The sequence below is a fragment of the Pan troglodytes genome, chromosome 1 (genome assembly GCF_028858775.2).
Source record: "Pan troglodytes isolate AG18354 chromosome 1, NHGRI_mPanTro3-v2.0_pri, whole genome shotgun sequence".
Lineage (NCBI taxonomy): Eukaryota > Metazoa > Chordata > Mammalia > Primates > Hominidae > Pan > Pan troglodytes.
Genome location: NC_072398.2, coordinates 202,918,518 through 202,939,954, shown reverse-complemented (window position 1 = coordinate 202,939,954; position 21,437 = coordinate 202,918,518). Strand labels below are relative to the sequence as shown.

Here is a 21,437-nt window from a genome sequence, read left to right as displayed (position 1 = left end):
CAAAGTTATTTACAACTCAGTTGAAGATTGATAAGCAATAAAGGGAAAGTGAAAGAATCTGAAGTTAAAATTTATTGCATTGTGAGTTATCTAAAGAAAATCTTTTTTTTTTTTTTTTTTTTTTGAGACAGAGTCTCACCCACTCTGTTGTCCAGGCTGGAGTGCACTGGCACAATCTCGGCTCACTGCAACCTCCACCTCCTGGGTTCAAGTGATTCTCCTGCCTCAGCTTCCCAAGTAGCTGGGATTACAGGCAAGTGCCACCACACCTGGCTAATTTTTGTATTTTTAGTAGAGATGGGGTCTCCGCATGTTGGCCAGGCTGGTCTCAAACTCCTGGCCTCAAGTGATCCACCCACCTCCACCACCCAAAGTGCTGGGATTACAGGCATGAGCCACTACGTCCAGCCGATCTGAACAAAATCTTGAGGTAGAGCTAGCAATTAGTGGAGAAATAAGAGAAGGGATAATTCAATAAGGAAGAGTCAAGAAGAGACAATGGGATTAAAATAACTTCAATAATAACGACCATCAGTAACATCTCTAGGATTAAAAATATTGGCTTTATCATCAACTTGGGATGGGACCATTCTTTCCACTCATATTTTAGATCTCCACTACAGCCTATGAAAAGCTTTTTTTTTTACCTCAAAATGTGTCATTACTCTTCCTGTTCTATTTTAAACATTAATAAGTATTGTGTTTTCTTAGATTCTGTATTTGTCTGTTTGACATCCATTAATTACAGAGCCAAACTCAAGGCCAAAGTTGTTTTTTATCTCCCCTGAGATCCAGTGCCCATACTCTGAACCACCTCCTTTATCTAACTCTCACACACTAAGCCCCTATTTCTCCTGCCCTAAATCATAAATCAACCCAGGACAAGTACCACCAGAAAACCAGGGATAGTCCATAGGCCACAAAGCCTGAAGAATTATTCAAACTAGTCAACCCTAAGCTGTTTACCCTGCCTACCTTGCTTTTCCTGTGGAAACCTCATTAAGTCTGTGGCCCATGCCTTCCTCCCACTCTTTTTTGCCTCCTGACCAACAGTGGTACTTCCCCCGTGTGGCATGCTATGCCTCTTGTTTCAAGGGGAACTATGAGTAAACACTCAACTTTTCTTTCAGTGGCACTGATCTCTCCATGTCGTCATTCAATCACCTTTTTATATTAAGATCTGGGCATAAATCAATAAGAAAATAATGCCCTGTGACAACCATTTATAGTCAGCAGAAATTTTGGTTTTAAAGTGCTTCAATTTCTTACCTTTCTCTGAAGTAATAATCAGGTTTTGCACATCATGTTACAGAAGTTCAAGAGAATGACAAGGAAATGAAGCAGGGCAGAAGAGATAGATGACTTGTTAGCAGGTCAGCCTCACAATTCTCATTACCTTAAATAGGTAAGGAGTAACTAACAATACCCATATTTCAACAGTATGTCAACACTTACATAAGTCTTTTAAAAATATGACTAGACCTTTGTCTTACCACATTAAAAACTCAATGGCATAATTTTTCCTGGTACATATAGTATCTATAATTCAGCTATTTGTTCCAATAGTGTAAATCCTAAACACACTGCTCAAGATAATTTTTAACCCTACCATTTCCCTGATAATTAAAGTCCCACCAGGGATAGGGATCACATTTCAAATGTTTCAAAAGGTCTTTTTACCAGTTGCTAATGTCTTCCTAGTTTTATACTTAGCTCAACTGAGAGGGCTAGAAGAATAATGACAAAGTAATCATCAATATGCATTTCTCAATATAAAGAAAAATATTTAAAATATATTAAAGGACTTTATCATTTAAATGGGAGCTAGTATACCTAAAGAATACAACTAGAACACGAAAAACATATCCTATTATTTGCTTTCAAAATTCAAATTTTTCTAGGTTAGATTTTCATAAAGTAAACATGTACCATGCTGTATCCTCTCTTAATATGAAATGTAAGAGGCCCACTCAGGATAGCAAATTGAATCGGTATTTACCAAACTTCAGAGAAAGAAACTGAAGACAAAAGGAAAAGACCCTCTAGCATAAAAGTTATCTTAAAAGAATGACACTATTGCTTTTGTTTTTTAAATATTAAGGGCCAAAAACCAAAAAGAAGATAAACCCATATCACCTGGGGACATTTAAAATTATTTTATTATGTTCAATATTTAAAAGAAATTAAGAATTCAATATAGTCTCTAGGGTTTTATCTGTTTTTAAGAATTAGCTAGTGGTCAAATTATAACTTCCTCACTACTACTACTTTTTAAAAAATTAACTCTCTTAAGGAAATTTAGGTAAAAACAAAACTAAATTTTCTGGTAGAAATGGTGATATACTGTCAGATCAGTAAAGAGACGTCCTCTTTTATTTTCTAAAAACTGTAACACTAGCCACTTTTTTTTTAAATGACATTTCTAAATGCAATATTCATTTTGTAATGCTAAATTTTCCTTAGACTCCTTAGAATTAAGTTAGAAAAATATAACATTGTTTTCTTGAAAGGAAACAAGGAATCTTTTCCTTATTTTTATTTCTAATTTGGAATCTATAACTGAATAATAATTAAAATCTCTTAAGATTAGCTCTTCTACAATCAACTTTAAACTGTTAAAGGAAATACTTACTGGTTGCTCTGGTAAATCTTGCTCTTCTTCCATGAGGACCAATATTTCTTTATTATACTTATGTGACTGGATTGCAAGTCTCTCTCAGCAGTTTTCACAATCTGTTTTTAAAAAGGAGGATTCAAAGCTTTATACACTCTTAAAGTATTATCATTGAGGCCATCAGAGAATGATTTTTTAGTATCTTGCTACCCCAAGCTTTCTACATGAGTTCCAATCACAAAATCTCAAACCTGCACGTGGCTTTTCAAAAATGACATGCTACACCAAATCAAGAGAGGTGTACACAATGACTTTTATAATACCTTGCAAAAGCCAACATGTGGAACCACTTCTGCTGGTTACTATGGTGCCTAATGCATTGAACATTTTACAATGACAGCCACGTGCAGATAATAAAATAATTTTTTAAGGATTAGAGTTACATTAAAAATGATAGGGACTGGCCTAGCAAGTCAGCAAGTTATGATAACATCTAATCTGCTTTAATGTGGAACATTTACATAACTGTTAACACAGACACACAGAATCACTTTAAATAGGACAAACCGGAATATCAACTAAATGCATTCACAACCAACTATCTGTCTATATGTCATCAATTTCAAGGAAAACTCAATTCTTCTGCATCTCAATAATAAAAATAAATAAGTAGAGTGAAACCTTGACTTTTAGAACTAAAGAAAATAATCATCCAAAGATAGGACCTAATTTAATTCTGAAATAATGAACTTCTACTAACTGTACTGCCCAATTATTTAAGCAAAATCTTTACGTTCTCAGACCCTGCTCTTTCTGTCCTGATTTTCAAACAAAAAAGGAAAAATGGGATTCTAAGTCCACCTTACCATGTCCTACTGACAGGAGACAAAGAGACAAAAATTAGAAAGCTGCATACATTATAAAAATGAAATACTCCATTTCTATCTAACAAAAGTGAAACCAGCACTTCTCCCAAAAGATGTGATTGCTTGTATATTTAATTAAAGTCACAGCTGTTTTTAGCTTTTCTACCAACCACTGTACCTAACTCACATACAAAGCTAAAGTATATAATCTTATCACACAAGTACTGAAAATAGACAAATAACAAGAAAACCAAAAACTTGTTATGCCAGTATACCACCACTCTACTTCTGTTACTCTGTCGTGTTGCAATACAACACAACTTTATTTTAGAGCCACACTCCAGAATGTGAAAAGGAGAGAAAACACACATAAGGTTACAATTAGATGCAAAGTTGTCCAACTCTAACACAGCTTTATTCCCTACCCCAATTTAGAATATCAAAAGAAAAAAGAAGTTTAAAGGTCAGAAGCACTTGATGCTCAATGCTCTCACTGTAGCTCATACACAGAGCCTCAAAAGCTAAGTTCTCCTACTACATGACACAGGTAACTAGTGATACAGAATTACAGAGTGCAATAAGTAAAGCTCATAGGAGCTATCTTGCCTGCACTTGTTTTGCTCAGCTTAGAACAACACAGTCAATGTGACCTAAAACTGATTCACAGCTATGAAAGATCAAACATTTTTTGTTTTACTAGTTTATGTCTTAGTTTCAAATTGAAGTATCTTTTCTTTAAGGGACAATCCTTTTCATTTTATACTGTCTAAATGTACATTATGTACATATATTATTTCATCCCATTAGAAACAACAAAATAGGACCACATCATTAGAGAAATGGAATACCTTCAATACCTCATTTGTTGGATTTTTTTTTTTTTTTTTTTTTTTTGAGATAGGGTTTCGCTGTGTCACCCAGGCTGGAGTGCAGTGGCGCAATCTCGGCTAACTGCAACCTCCGTCTCCCGGGTTCAAGCAATTTTTCTGCCTCAGGCTCCCAAGTAGCTGGGACTACAGGCGCGCCACCATGCCTGGCTAATTTTTGTATTTTTAGTAGAGATGGGTTTTTGCCATGTTGGCCAGCCTGGTCTTGAACTCCTGACCTCAGGTGATCTGCCTGCCTCAGGCTCCCAAAGTGCTGGGATTACAGGCATACACCTGGCCAAGTTGTTGATTTTTTGTGTGACCAGTTCTCATCCATAGAAAACTTACAACATTACATGTTTTCCCTAATTGAAGGCCATGACTATAAAACTACAATCTCTAGTATATTTTCAGCAAGGGAGATAAAAGGGATATCCACTCCACCATGGGGGAAGAGTTATAAATTTCATCTCTGATAGGAGGAAGGTAAGAATAATTGTTAAAAATATTTATGTGTATACACACTCAATAATGTGGTTTAATTTTGTTTTTAAACACAAAAACTAATTCGTTTTAAAAATCTGAATTACATTAAAGGAGAACATAATACTACTTACAGGTCAAAAGGGGTCATGGGTTTTAAAAAGTAAGAAAACGCTCTATCAAGTTGAATAATGAAGAATCATTTTAAAAGAAAAAACAGAAACATTAGTATAAATGGTGGGGATATAAATTATCAATAAATGTTAAAATATTGAATTTTGCTTTTTAGAAATATGGTAATATTACATTGATTTTATAATAGAAAAAGAAGAATCTACTATTTCTTGACATAAATTCTGTAAGCTGCAAGAAAACCTTCTTTAAGGGAAACATTTAAAGACATTCCTTTCTACATCTATTCTGTGAAAATAAGCACCCTTTGTTGTTTCCATCTTTAAAATTCCCTGTCTTCTCGGCTTTTCAATCTAGGAGAATAAAAAGTACACAAATAATTTCTACATTTAGAAGAAAAGAACTGGCCAGGCATGGTGGCTCATGCCTGTAATCCCAGCACTTTGGGAGGCCGAGGTAGGCGGATCACAAGGTCAGGAGATCAAGACCATCTTGGCCAAGATGGTGAAACCCTGTCTCTACTAAAAATAAAAAATTAGCTGGGCGTGGTGGCGCAAGCCTGTAGTCCCAGCTCCTTGGGAGGCTGAGGCAAGAGAATCGCGTGAACCTGGGAGGCGGAGGTTTCAGTGAGCTGAGATCGCACCACTGCACTCCAGCTTGGTGACAGAGTGAGACTCTGTCTCAAAAAAGAAAAGAAAATAAAAGTTTAAAAACCAGGCTTGCTATCTCAAAATAACTGGTCAATGACCACGAATAATTTTGAACATTTTAAAACAAAAAGCTGCCTACAAGGAAAGAATGGATTACAAAATCCCCCGGGATTCTACTGGCAACATACAATGTGTGGGAAGTTTGCAAACATACACTCTGGTACATTCTGTATAAAATGCACTAATGACCACAAATTATGTAATTCTACCAAAACATTCATCTAAATACTAGTTTCCATCAATACAGTATTCTCCTGCCTTCCAATAATTTGTACCCTGAAAGACCTGAAATATCAGAACATACTAAATATAAGAATGCAAGTATTCATCACAGTCCCAGCATTTATCAATGTTCTAAAACTTTTATTAAGACTTCATACCATTTTCCACAAGTGGTGCATGCTATACAATCAAAAGTCATACTTAACTAGCAAGAGATGAAAGTACAGTATAACTAAGACACAATATTGCAAAACTTGGTAATAAAAGAAGTACAGAATTACTGTAAAAATCTTAGTATTAGTTTCCTTGTATTAGTTCTAGAATTTAACGTGTTTTTTTTTTTTTTTGTCTTTTGTTTTTTGAGATGGAGTCTCGCTCTGTCGCCCAGGCTGGAGTGCAGTGGCGCGATCTCAGCTCACTGCAAGCTCCGCCTCCCAGGTTCACGCCATTCTCCTGCCTCAGCCTCCTGAATAGTTGGGACTACAGGCGCCCGCCACCACGCCCGGCTAATTTTTTGTATTTTTAGTAGAGACGGGGTTTCACCGTGTTAGCCAGGATGATCTCGATCTCCTGACCTCGTGATCCGCCCACCTCAGCCTCCCAAAGTGCTGGGATTACAGGTGTGAGCCACTGCCCCCGGTCAACGGTTTTTTTGTTGTTTTTTTTTTTTACCATTAATGTAACCTGACATTATTTTACATTCAGTGAGAGTCATCTTTTAAAATATCAAGTAATACAACAGTTGTAACACAGAAGTGAAAAGTGGATTTTTAATGTAATTAAAATAAATATAATTAAAACTTAGTCAAACAGCTGATGAAATTACAAGACATGCCCCGAGTTAATCTTTTAAGTACCTTTAGAACATTTGGAAAGTAATGTCTTTTCACAATTTTCTAATTTCAATTCTTACTACTGGTTTCTAAATACACTTGTTTTATCACCTTTTTTGGAAATAGAGCTTGTCAGTATTCATTTGCCTTCATGGACAGAATTCTGAGAAAATTTTAAATTGAGAATAGAAATAGTATTTCCTAAGACTTTTCACTTCTCTACCTGTGAATGCTGACAGTGAAAAAATAGAAACTTTGGTTTGATTCAAGAGCCACACAATTTTGAATACTATTGAGATTTTGCATGCTTAAAAATAAAAGCAGGATCTTTCTGTAATATGGCAGCCATAAATTTTATTTTTACTCTTTAGAAGTTAGAAGGGAAATAATTAGTAACAAATATTTTATTTCAAAATTCAAATTAGATTCCTACCTCATAGTTTCTGTTTTGTCCCAAGTTCAACATACTATGTACCCTGTAAATGTAAATGGCCATAAGCAAGAAATTTGGTTGCTTCAATGTGTTATTAAAGCTCTTAGGCTTAGGAAGAGAAATTAAATATATGTAGGGGTGTGTGTGTGTGTGTGTGTTCTGTTTGTTTAAAAGCACAGAATAGGCTGGTTGCAGTGGCTCACACCTGTAATCCCAGCACTTTAGAAGGCCAAAGCAGGCGGATCACTTGAGGTCAGGAGTTTGAAACTAGCCTGGCCAACATGGTCAAACTCTGTCTCTCTTAAAAATACAAAAAATTAATCTGGCGTGGTGGCACGCGCCTGTAATTCCTGCTACTCAGGAGGCTGAGGGAGGAAAACTGCTTAAACTCAGAAGGCGGAGGCTGCAGTGAGCCGAAATTGCACCACTGCACTCCAGGCTGGGCCACAGGAAACTGAGTAACATTCCATCTCAAAAAAAAAAAAAAGCACAGAATAAAGGTCAAATTGTTTTCCATGAAAACAAGGCATATATCACTCTTAATTACAACTTCAAAAGAAGTGTCTAAGTAAGGCAAAAAGTCTGATTTATAGGTCCTAGAAAGAGAATTTGCATGCAGCTAAGTATGTACAGAGATATTCAGGAGTTAACTGGATATCTATGACACAGTCCCACATAGAAAAAAGGTAGTCCATAGATTTGCTCACTGACTACATTGTATTTTAAGTTTATTTACTACACTTTCCAAAGTGCCTTATATATATATATTTTTTTTATTTTTAATTTTTTTTTTGGGGGGGAAATAACTAAAACCTTTTTTTTTTTTTTTGGAGACAGCATCTTGCTCTGTCACCCAGGCTGGAGCACAGTGGCGTAATCTCGGCTCACTGCAACTTCCACCTCCCCAGTTTAAGCAATTCTCATGCCTCAGCCTCCCAAGGAGCTGGGATTACAGGTGTGTGCCACCACACCTGGCTAATTTTTGTAGCGATGGGGTTTTGCCATGTTGGCCAGGATGGTCCCAGACTCCTGGCCTCAAGTGATCCACCAGCCTCGGCCTCTCAAAGTGCTGGGATTACAGGTGTGAGCCACCACATCCGGCCTAAAACCTTTATTAGATATGATTTTCCAATAATAATAATGTGCAAATTTGAATTATGAATTCAAAGAGCAGTGAAGTCTGAAATTTTAAAAGGTAGAATAGGTATTAGGGAACGAAAGGTAACGGAAGATGAGAACGTTTAATACTATTCATTATCTCCTCTGTACACGATGTTGCATATACACAACTATTTCATTTTTATCTTATTGATTTAATAATAGTGAAATCACCTTAAGCAACCTACGGTATATAGTTGGTGTCCAACTTTCGGGGGGAAGGTAGAAACATACATGATTAACAGTTTTCACCCACACATTTTAGACAATTTTTTTCTTTTGGCCAAGATTTTAGTAGCAAATTCATAAATATAAGAAGTACTTTCACTCATTCAGTGTTAAAATAGAAAGCCAAATAGTGTCAACAGTAGTGGCTTAATTATTGGTATACAAGAAAAACAAAACACCAATAGGTTTTCTTAATTATGCACTTTAAATATTAATATGTGCATTTATTTTTACAGTTATACATTTTTCATGTTTTAGACAATAGCTTTTAATAGTTTCAAATCCATTGAGACGTTGCTTTCAATTTCAAATAATGTGTGCATACACGTATATAAAAAACAACCCAGTGTATGACTCATGTGACAGATGTTTAAGATTAACAAATGCTTATTTTTCAACATGCAGTTAGGTAGAGAGGGAAGCAAGCCATCCTCTCTCTCTCTCTCTCTCTCTATATATATAAATATATAGAGCCTGCGAGACAGCGAGACTCTGTCTCAAAAAAAAAAAAAAAAAAGAAGTGAACAAAGGTTTACTCCAATACCTACAAATTTCTTAATGAAAATTAGACAAAATTAATAATGAATATTTTGGGAGAAAGGAGAACAACAGAGGCCATTTAAGGAAAACCTGTCTACACCATTCTTTAAAACCAATAATAGTGGGAAAGATAAGAGAACTATCATTTACTGAGCATATATAATACACAAAGTTTTTATTTTTTATTTTATTTTATTTTTTTAAGACATGAGGGTCTTATTATGTTGCCCACGCTGGTCTCAAAACTCCTGGGCTCAAGCAATCCTCCCACCTCAGCCTCCCGAGTAGCTGGGACTACAGGTATGTGCCACTGCATCCAGCTCCAAGTAATTTTTATATTCACTATCTCATCAAATTTTGTCTCCACAACTAAGACGCAGGTGGTATTATCATCCTCATGCTACAAACAAGGAAACTGGGATTCAGAGATTTAAACAATTTGTCCAAGAGTAACAGCAATAATGTTGCAGGTTGAAGTGAAAATACCTTAAATAAAGAGACTAGACGATAGTGATGATGACTGCAGATCATTGTAAATGTACTTAATTCCACTGAATTGTATACAGTAGTCTCCCCTTCCAAGGGGGGGATACACTGCAAGACCCCCAGTTGACCCCTGAACCCACAGATGGTACCCATATAGACTGTCTTTTTTCCTATACATATATACCTATGATAAATTTTAACTCAGCAGTTTTCACACACTGTGTGGCCAAAACCTGGAGTTTGAGGTGTGACAGAAAAACTAGCATGAATTTCTTTTCCTTCTTCAAAAGTTCATGGACAGAAGATTAGTTCTTACCATAGATTTTTTTTCTTTCTTTTTGAGATGGAGTCTCTCCCTGTCACCAGGCTGGAGTGCAGTGGTGAGATCTCAGCTCACTGCAACCTCCGCCTCCTGGGTTCAAGCGATTCCCCTGCCTCAGCCTCCTGAGTAGCTGGGACTACAGATGCGTGCCACCACGCCCAGCTAATTTTTGTATTTTTAGTAGAGACGGGGTTTCAGCATGTTGACCAGGATAGTCTGGATCATGATCCGCCCGCCTCGGCCTCCCAAAGTGCTGGGATTACAGGTGTGAGCCACAACGCCCAGCCCTACCGTAGATCTTAACAATCTCAGCATATGATTTTTTTTCTTTCCTTATTTAGTGGAGAACTTTTACCTTTTCACTTAATGCACTTCTCTTTGGTGTATCTGTATTGCCAGCAACACTACTCTTGCTCTTCAGGGCCATTAAGTAAAATAAGAGTTACTCAGGCTGGGTGCAGTGGCTCATGCCTGTAATCCCAGCACTCTGGGAGGCCGAGGCGGGCGGATCATGAGGTCAGGAGTTCAAGACCAGCCTGGCAAACATGGTGAAACCCCATCTCTACTAAAAATACAAAAATTAGCTGGGCATGGTGGCGCATGCCTGTAATCCCAGATACTCAAGAGGCTGAGGCAGGAGAACTGCTTGAACCAGGACCCGGGAGGCAGAGGTTGCAGTGAGCTGAGATCACGCCATTGCACTCCAGCCTGGGCAAGAGTGAAACTCTGTCTCAAAAAAAAAAAAAAAAAAAAAAAAGAGTTACTCGAACACACAAGTACTGCAGATACCTCAACAAATGATCTGATAACCAAGACGGCTCCTAAGTGAGTAACAGGCGGGAAGTGTCTACAACATGAATATGTTGGATAAAGGGATGATTCATGACCCAGGCAGGAAAGAGCAAAATGGAGAGAGACTTCATCACACTACTCAGATCAGTGCACAATTTTAAACTGATGAATTATTTGCCTGTGAAATTTTCCATTTAATATTTTCAGACCAAGGTTGATAGAAGGTAACTAAAACTGCCAAAAGCAAAACTACAGATGGGGGGGGGTACTACCTTACTTAAAAATGGTTAAAACAGTTAATTTTATCTTACGTATATTTTACAATAAAAAATACAAAAAAAACCCTAAGAGATTAGAAATGCCAAAAAAAGATCAAATCTATAAAGTATTTAAAATATGAAATAAATGGAGAAAAAATCAGTATTTAGAAAACATTGTCAGAAAAACTGAATACCAACATGCAAAAAATATCCACATCAACATATGCTGTAAGTAATTATAAATATATTAAAAAACTAAACATTCAAAAAACTTTGGAGAAAACAGAACAGTAAGCTTATCTCACTATGGAAAAGAGATGAATTTATGGTCAATTCAAAGAAAGCATAAACAAGAATTTGACAAATCCAATTATGTAAAATAAACTTTCATGCAATAAAAAAACAAATCTAAGATTAAAATATTATAAATTCAGGCAATATCTGCAAGAATTATGATAAATAAAACTTAATGTTTATAATATAAACCAAACCAATTCGACATTTCCCGATCATCTATTATTAGGGAGCAAACAATGACTAACTCATAAACCTGTCAAAGGATAAAAACAAGCAGTTTAAACCACAGAGATTCAATTGGCACTTGAGAAAAAAGACTGTCTCACTACTAATTGAAGAAATATAAATTGCAATATTCTTAAGATACGACTTCATACATATTAAGCTACCAAAAAAAATCTAAACGATGAAACCAAGTGTTATCTGGGTTATGAGAAGATAAAGACATATTCAGTCAGGCACAGCTGTAAAATCACATGTGTCTTCAGACTGTTCCTGGATAAAGTATAAAAGAGGTCATAAGATTGGCCACAGCCTAATCTGAATAATTTTTCTTAGGTGCTCACCCAAGAATTACATACAGGGGGGAAAGAAGCAAACTCTACTTTTAAAAATAGTATAAGTTTGTTGTCTACAGAAACGAAAAATGAGAAACAAACAACATGTGAACAATAAGTTTAACTACACCATAACTGTAAACTATTTCAATACAAGCTTATTTAAAAGGTGAATACATGTTTTTATGTTAGTTTAATAATAGCTTACATATAATTTGATAAGAATCAAGAGCAGATACAAAGCTTACATTTAAAAGTATAGTAAAATGTTTAAATACATATTTTTAAATGCTTATATAAAAAATGTTCAAGACATTAAGCTAAAATTAGACACAAATTCTTCATTCTTGCCCCCAACTTTTTCCATTGGAAAAAAAATTTCAGTTTTGAGGGAAAAGCAATTCAAATCACAGTGATCCTGCCTTACCTAAAAAATCTTACCCTGTTTGTGACAACAGTATAGGCAGAAAGATTCATTTGATTTTCTGGCTGTGTCATCTCTTTCCTAAGAAGTTATTTAGACACTGTACACAAACTCAGGGTTGGTTCATTTTACAGCTCTAAGCAAAAGCAACGAACTTCCAATAGTTAAAGAATTTGCTATTGGAAGAGACTTCACATTTGGTTTCACTCTATTGGACAGACACGATTCTCTCTTGGAAATGCAAGAAAATATATAACAAAAGATGCTACAAAGGATAAAGAGTATCACAGATCATTAAATGTAATCCTTATTTTAAAGTTGAGGAAATTAAACAAAAGAGAAGGCACTGCCTCATGAACCTGTAAGCAGCAGAAACAGTGGTGGAATCCAAAACTCTGAACTCCCTTGTCTGAAGTTTTTTGTCCTCTTTATGTGGAATTGAGCATAAAACCCTACCTTTTAAAATTACATTCCTTTATGCCTGTAATCCCAGCACTTTGGGAGGCTGAGGCAGGTGGATCACCTGAGGTGGGGAGTTCGAGACCAGCCTGGCCTACATGGTGAAACTCCGTCTCTACTAAAAATAAAAAAAATTAGCGTGGTGGTAGGCACCTGTAATCCCAGCTACTTGGGAGGCTGAGGCAGGAGAATCGCTTGAACCCGGGAGGTGGAGATTGCAGTGAGCCAAGATCGCACCACCGCACTCCAGCCTGGGCAACAAGAGTTAAGACTCCCATCTCAAAAAAAAAAAAAAAATTACATTCCTAATATTATTACCTTAGGCTACTTATTCCTTTTCTTTCATTACATCTCTATCCTATGTTACATTACTTTGATCTTATGATATAACATCATGTTCTTAACGTTTTTAAATATTTTAAATTTAAACTCAAAATTTCTTTTTCAATGTATGGATTGGCACTTTAAGGACCTCCTAAAAATCCAAAAATAACATTCCTTTTTTTTTTTCTTTAGAGGAATAAAGAGCTTAGTTGAACAAAGAGCTACTTCTGAATCTGGCAGCCCTCAGAATCAGAAAAGATTCAGACTCAGAGAGCTCCCTGACATTCTTTTTATGCTACGTATTAACTCCCTGTACAGGCTAGCAAAAAAACCCACAAAAACAAATTGATTTCTCTTTATAACCGTAAGTCCTTAATTTACAATGTACAGACTTTGATTTACTGGGTTTTTTTGTTTGTTTGTTTTTTGATTTTTTGAGACAGGGTGGAGTACAGTGTCACAATCTCACCTAGGCTGGAGTACAGTGGCACAATCCTGGGTTACTGCAACCTCCGCCTCCTGGGTTCAAGCGATTCTCATGCCTCAGCCTCTGAAGTAGCTGGGACTACAGGTGTCCACCACCATGCCCAGCTAATTTTTATATTTTTAGTAGAAACAGGGTTTCACCATGTTGGCCAGGCTGGTCTAGAACTCCTGGTCTCAAGTGATCCGCCCGCCTTGGCCTCCCAAAGTGGGATTACAGGCTTAAGCCACAGTGCCCAGCCTGATTTACTGTTAATTAAACAGGTAATTTTATTTATTTATTTATTTATTTTTGAAACAGAGCAGTGACACAATCTCAGCTCACTGCAACCTCCACCTCCTGGGTTCAAGCAATTCTCCTGCCTCAGCCTCCCAAGTAGCTGGGACTACAGGCACATGCCACCACACTCGGCTAATTTTTCGTATTTTAGTAGAGACAGTCTCACCATGTTGCCCAGGCTGGCCTCAAACTCCTGAGCTCAAGTGATCTACCCACCTCGGCCTCCCAAACTGCTGGGATTACAGTCATGAGCCACCATGGCCAGCCAAAACAAGTAATTTTAACTGGGGCTGGGGGTCAAAGTGGGAAGGGGCGGCTGAGGTAGGAGGATCCCTTGAGCCCAGGAGTAATCTGGTAATCTGGTATGTTGACCAGCCTGGACAACACAGCAAGAGACCCAATCTATTTAAAAAAAAAAAAAAAAAGAGAGAGAAGAAGAAAAAAAAAGAGGGTGGGAGGGAAAGGAGAGAGGGAGGGAAGAGGAGAAGGAAGGAAGGGAAAGAGGGGGTAGAAGAGGAAGAGAGGAGGGGGGAAATCCCCTTTCCCAAACACACAGATATACACACAGTTATCATGAAATAGATTTCTAGCCAAAGATGGGTCCATAGCCTAATACCCAGATCCTGTGAATGTTCACTTATTTGGAAAAACAGTCTTTGCATATGTAATTAAGGATTTTGAGATGAGATTATACATAGGCCCTAAACGCCATCACAAATATCCTTATAAGAGAAAAGCAGACATTTAACACACATACAGAGAAGACGGCAATGTGAAAATGGAAGAAGAGACTGGAGGGTTACGGTCAAGGAATGTCAGCAGCCACCAGAAGCTGGGAGAGGCAAGGGATGATTGCCCCTAAAGCCTCTGGAGCAAGTTCAGTCCTGCCAACACCTGATTTCAGACTTCTGGCCTCCAGAAGTGAAAGAATAAATTTCTGTTGTTTTAAGCCTCAAAGTCTGTTTGGGGTAATTTGTTATGGCAGCCACAGGAAACTAATACAAATAGCAAAGTTTATGTTTTTTGTTTGCTTGGTTTTGCTATTACCTCTCTGTTTGGGCTTGTTGACCATCTCCTGACCACTGAATGAAACAGACAAACTGAAAACGAAAGTGGGAAATGAAGAAATCTAAGTAAGGGGCCGGGTGCGGTGGCTCACACCTGTAATCCCAGCACTTTGGGAGGCCAAAGCAGGTGATCACCTGAGGTCAGGAAATCGAGACCAGCCTGGCCAACATGGTGAAACCCCCCGTCTCTACTAAAAATACAAAAATTAGCCAGGCGTGGTGGTGGGCACCTGTAATTCCAGCTACTCCGGAGGCTGAGGCAGAAGAATCACTTGAACCCAGGAGGCAGAGGTTGCAGCAAGCCGAGATCATGCCACTGCACTCTAGCCTGGGCTACAGAGTGAGACTCCGTCTCAAAAAAAAGAGAAAGAAATGTAAATAAGATAAGAGAACACAACTGTACATACAGCTGAAAAAAAATGCTTCCAGACATTAAAAATAATAAACATAAAACACTTAAAAACTTTCCAAATAATTGTCAAGTTTGCCTCTCTAATGAAAGTGTTACATAATTCCAAAGTTAGCATTCTCCTGCTGTCACTCTGGGATAAACTTTAAATTTATATAGTGGAAGAAATACCCAGGTAACAATAACACTGACAGTCCCAGGTACTTCATGGATCTTGAGAAATCTTACAAGATCTTTCCAACGCCTTAACAAACTCAACACTAGTATTTGCAAGACAGCACTTAAAGTCTGCATACATTCACTATACTGTTTTTTGTTTGTTTTGAGATGGAGTCTCCCTCTATCACCCAGGCTGGAGTGCAATGGCGCACTCTTAGCTCACTGCAACCTCAGCCTCCCAGGTTCAAGCAATTCTCCTACTTCAGCCTCAGGAGTAGCCGGGATTACAGGTGCCTACCACCACACCCAGATAATTTTTGTATTTTTTAGTAGAGATGGGGTTTCACCATGTTGGCCAGGCTGGTCTCGAATTCCTGACCTCAAGTGATCTGCTTGCCTCAGCCTCCCAAAGTGTTGGGATTACAGGCGTGAGCCACTACGCCTGGCCTCACTATACTGTTTGATGTGTTCTGCTTAGGGAAAAAAATTACTCCTAGAGTTAAACCTGAAATATATAAAAGTCCTCCTTTCCAATTTATCTTAAATAACAATCTTAGGTAAACTATGCCTCAAGACTGAAGCTCATATTTTTCTGTTTTGATTGAAGTTCCTATTTTGCATTTCTCTCATGTAATAGTTATACAGTAATATGCTCCTCCATAAATCATTTACTAAATATTTAATTTTTAACTTTGTAACACTGTGCTTAGCACTATATCAAGAACGTTGATAAACACATCATAAGATGGTACTAAATGATCAGAAATTTTTTTCATTGGAAAAACGTGACTTTTCTAACTCAACAATTACTTTTTTGCATGTATTTTTCTTTGGGATTTCTTTTTTGTGTGTCTTGAATAGAGCCCTGAAATTCTTTCTAAACATATTCATAGAATATTTCAAGCTGGAAGAAAAACGCTGAAATAGAATCCAGGATAAAATATGCCAGGTATTAAAGACATATTCTGAAAGAAATCATAATTACTTTTGGCTGCTGCATCAGAAGTTCATGTCAGTGTTGAATATGCCATTTAACTACCCTTTACAAAAATGTACAGATCAAACAGAATGAAACTATAAAAGCTCAGCTAATTTAACCAAGTAAAGTTGTTAATTCCAACTTCAAGCAACAAAGTAAATAAGGGTAAAATTTAGGAACTTAATCATTTCTTAATAAAGACTCTTAATTGAAACAATTTTCCCAGGGGCTCTCTGTACTAGTCTCTGCTTAGCCTAAATGAAAGGATCTAATCTACAGAGACCAATAGTCCCAAACTTTAGGAATCTCCTCTGAATGCAACTCAAAATGATGACACACAAATTGAATTCATTCCCCCCCAAAAAATTGTGTGACATATAAAGCATTTTGGGACAGATAGGAACTGAAAAAATAGTCTTGCAAAAAACAGAACCAAAACTAGTAGCAGTATCTTATAAACCAGTAACATGTTAGTTACAGCCAGAAATAAAAATTAAACTATATAAATGCAAAGTGGTATCCTGAATTGGATCCTTGAGTAGAAAAAAGATATTAGTAGAAAAAGTAGTAAAATCTGAATGAAGTCTGGAATCTAGTAAACAGTAATGAGCTGCATTCAGAGGAGATTCCAAAAGTTTGGGACTGTTGGCCTCTGTAGATTTAGATCCTTTCGTTTAGGCTAAGCAGAGACTAGTACAGAGAGCCCTGGGGGAAGGGTGGGAATATATATGTATATATGATACCAGCACACACTTACTAGAATGTCTAAAATAAAAATAAAAAAACTGGCCAAATGCTGGCAAGGATGTGGAAAAACAACAACTCTACAACTAGAACAATGTACAATTAGAAATTGCACACTGCTGGTGGGAATGCAAAATGGTACAGTTCAGCCAGTCATGGAAAACAGTTTGGCAGTTCCTTATAAAGGTAAACATACACTTACTATACAATCCTTCAATCCCATTCCGAGGTATCTACCTAAGTGAAAAGAATACTTATGTTCACATAAAAACCTGTATATAAATGTGTACAGTAGCTTGTTCATATATATGCCAAAGACTGGAAACAACTCAAATGCCCTTCAAACTGGCACATGAATAAACAAACTGCAGTATACCCATACAATGGAATACTGTACAGTAAATCACAGAACAATCTGGATGAAACTCAAATGCATTATGCTAAGTGGACAAAGCCAGACTCAAAAGCCTACATATTGTATAATTCCATTTATATCACATAACTACAAGGACAGAAAACAGATTAGTGGTTGCCAGTGTTGGGGATGGGAAAAAAGGTTGACTATAAAGAGGCACAAGGGATCCTTTTTGGGATTGATGAAACTATTCTCTCTCTCTCTCTCTCTCTCTATATATATATATATATATATATATATATTTTTTTTTTTTTTAGACAGAGTTTCACTCTGTTGCACAGGCTGGAGTGCAGTGGCGTGATCTTGGCTCACTGCAAGCTCCACCTCCCAGGTTCATGCAATTCTCCTGCCTCAGCCTCCCAAGTAGCTGGGACTACAGGCACGCACTACCACACCCAGCTAATTTTTTTTTTTTTTTTTTGAGATGATGTCTTCCTCTGTCACCCAGGCAGGAGTGCAGTGGCGTGATCTTGGCTCACTGCAACCACCACCTCCTGGATTCAAGCAATCTTCCCACCTCAGCCTCCCGAGCAGCTGGGATTACAGGCATGTGCCACCATGCCTGGCTAATTTTTTTGTATTTTTAGTAGAGATAGCATTTCACCGTGTTGCCCAGGCTGGTCTTGAACTCCTGACCTCAAGTAATCCAACTGTCTCGCCCCCACAAAGTGCTGGGATTACAGGTGTGAGCCATTGCACCCAGCCTAATTTTTGTATTTTTAGTAGAAATGGGGTTTTACCATGTTGGCCAGGCTGGGCTTGAACTCCTGACCTCAGGTGATCCACCCGCCTTGGCCTCCCAGAGTGCTAGGATTACAGATGTGAGCCACCGCACCTGGCCCTCTGTATCTCGATGTGGTTTTACAAAATTGTATGCATCTGTAAAACTTACAGAACTGTATGTTTAAAAGAATTAAATGTATGTAAATTATACCTCAAAAGTTATAATAGGATCTACTTAGATTTTTAGACAAAATCACATATGAAGCTGCATAAAATTCTATGACTGTAATACAAACAAATGAAATTATAAACACAGACCACAGTTTTTTTATGAGTACAGAGATCTGAAATGTTGGCTAACAAAATTATAAACATAGTTGGAACATTAAACAGTTTATTTATTAGTAACGAGATCTGAAACACTGGCAGATAAAACTATAAAAACAGTTGGATCAACAGTTTATTTATGAGTACAGAGATTGAAATGTAGGCTCTATTACCTGTTACCATCATAACAGAAGAATTTTTCCATTACATAGATGACTTAAGGTCAAATTGTATAAATTCTTATTTTTATTCTAAATGTGACTACCTTCAGATACCCTTTCCTTATTTAAATTGAAATGGTGGAAGAATTCTACCCTATCTTAAACACTAGAGGTAGAACTATACAACATACAATTATTCAGAAGCAATTATACCTAAAATAGAAGTTAGTACTCATTTAAAAGAGATCTTAGACTTTCAATCTCCATAACTGTGAGAAAATACATGTTATTTTAGCCACCCAATCTATGGTATTCTGTTAGGGCAAACCAAGTGGACTAATATAATATAGTTCACAAAACCTTACTTTAGTTATTTAGACGTGGTTTTCTTTAGTTCTTTGAACTTTCTTTTTTTTTTTTTTTTTAAAGAAATGAGGTCTTGCTCTGTCACCCAGGCTGGAGTGCAGTGGCAATTGTCCCTCCTCAGTAAGTGCAAGCCACCATACCAGGCCCTTTGAACATATTTTAAATGGCTGATTTAAAGTCTTTGCCTAATACTAAAGTCTAACATTTGGGCTTCCTCAGGGTACATTTTCTAATTTACTGCTTTCTCTCCTATGTGTGGACCATACTTACGTGGTTTTTTGCATGCTTTGTAATAACAGTCTCTTGAAAACTAAACATTTTAAATAAGGTAATGTGACAACTCGAAAAATCAGATTCTTCCCCTACCAGGTATTTGTTGTTATTACTGTTATTACTGTTTATTGTTGTTTCTTTTAGTGACTTTCCTGAACTAATTATCTAAAATATTAATTTTCTATCATATGTGGTCACTAAAGTCTCTGCTGTTCATTTGTGATCAGCTAATGACTGGGCACAGACTTCCTTAAATGCTTAAAACCAGTATAAGTCTCAGTGTGTATTGACAGCCTAACTACATGTGTTAGGGCATACCTTTCACATTCAGCCAAGCAGTTTACAACCCTTCCTTAGCCTTTACTTCTTGCTTGCACAAAGCCTAGAGATTAATCAGAACTGACAGCTTAGGACCTTCTTAGTTCTTTCCTAAGCATGCAGCACACAACCCTACACATGCACATAGCCTTCTAGATTCCCAGAAATATACCAGAGCTTCTTAAATTTCCTTATGAACATCTCATTTCCCAGCTTTTCCTTTTAAGCTTCTTGGTTAGCCTATTATTCGATCTAACTATTCACTGTCACTCAAGATGGTGAGCACTCAAGTTGTTCAACAACTGCCTTTAACTGTTTGCAATAAAAACTGCAGGGGGAAAGGTTGTTTGTACTAAGTGAGCTTCAAGTCAGGTCAAATACAGATGGTCTTGTGAATGAGGTTTTTCAAGGAACTACTAGCTAGGTAAAATAATGACAACTCTGGGAATGGAGTTTTGAAGAACTCTAAACTCGATCTATCCCTTCCAGTGGCTGGTTTTCACCATGATTGGAGGCTGTTGGTTTTCAAGGCTACTGAGGAGCTAGAGGGAAAAGCACAAATTAAAATGCCACAAAGTTTGCTGTTTTTGCCAAGATTCAGCCATTTCTCTTGAATAAATGCTCACAGATTGCTGTAATTGATAAATATTCCAGGTACCCTTCATTCTTCATATTTGTTTACCTGGAGTCTGCTACATTTCTGAAACTTCTACATATACTTTTCGCTGTGATTTCTTCTCCTATTTTTTCCAACAATTTGGTCTCACTGTTTCCTATCTTTCAGAAATCCATTAAAGTCTCATCAGCTGAAAGCCACCTTTCTTGATTTAATACCTTTTAAAAAATATCTAACATACTTACTAACATATCCACTCAGAATCCTTTGTATTCAGAGCCCTGCTAAAGTAGACACAAATATCCAGCAGACCTACACTCAGCTAACCTCTCTTAAGGCTCCCTTTAGTGTGATCCTAAGAGAGTCTTTCAGCTCTCATAACTTAGGCAACAGCACAAATCACATTTCTGTAACCAGAAAAACTGCAACCACCTACACCTCCCTGATGGGACTTTCTGTAGACAGATAAAAACCATCACCATACTGGTCAATACCTTCCATAAATAAATAGTGCAGCCAACTGACTGCAGTAAATTTGGTGAATTCTTCTGGCTACTTTGTTCTGGAGGCATGACTAACATATCATAGTATTATCAGCTGTAGGACTATTTATAGTAACTTTACACTTAACAAAACACTGTCAGAACTTACTGAGAAAGTTGCTTTTTAAAATATATACATATATTTAGGCTCTACCAAATTCTTAATAGAAAAAAATACTGGTTTACCAGAAATAGAATCTCGGCCAGGCGTGGTGGCTCACACCTGTAATCCCAGCACTTTGGTAGGCCGAGGTGGGTGGATTACTTGAGGTCAGGAGTTCAAGACCAGCCTGGCCCACATGGTAAAACTCTGTCTCTACTAAAAATACAAAAATTAGCCGTGTGTGGTGGCACATGCCTGTAGTCCCAGGTGGAGGTTGCAGTGAGCTGAGATCGCACCACTGCACTCCAGCCTGGGTGACACAACAAGACTCTGCCTAAAAAAAAAAAAAAGAAAGAAAAGAAAAAAAAAAATGTCTCTCTAAGAAGAATTGCTTTTATAATTTTTTTTTTTTTTTTTTGAGACAGAGTTTCGCTCTCCTTGCCCAGGCTGGAGTGCGATGGCGTGA

General features: G+C 37.2%; 1 protein-coding gene across 11 annotated transcripts in view; it reads right to left on the bottom strand.

The window, feature by feature from the left end:
* The window catches only part of EYA3 (EYA transcriptional coactivator and phosphatase 3), a 118,313-nt gene that overhangs the window by 84,984 nt on the left and 11,892 nt on the right, over positions 1–21,437 (bottom strand). For 8 of the 11 annotated variants that reach the window (XM_016957323.4, XM_016957345.4, XM_054664672.2 and 5 more), the window contains one exon: positions 2,633–2,733. The exons of the other annotated variants lie outside the window; for them this stretch is intronic. In XM_016957323.4, the coding sequence (XP_016812812.1) occupies positions 2,633–2,665 (33 nt within the window). In that variant the 5' untranslated portion in view covers positions 2,666–2,733. The remainder of the gene's footprint in view (positions 1–2,632; positions 2,734–21,437) is intronic. 11 annotated transcript variants of the gene reach the window in all.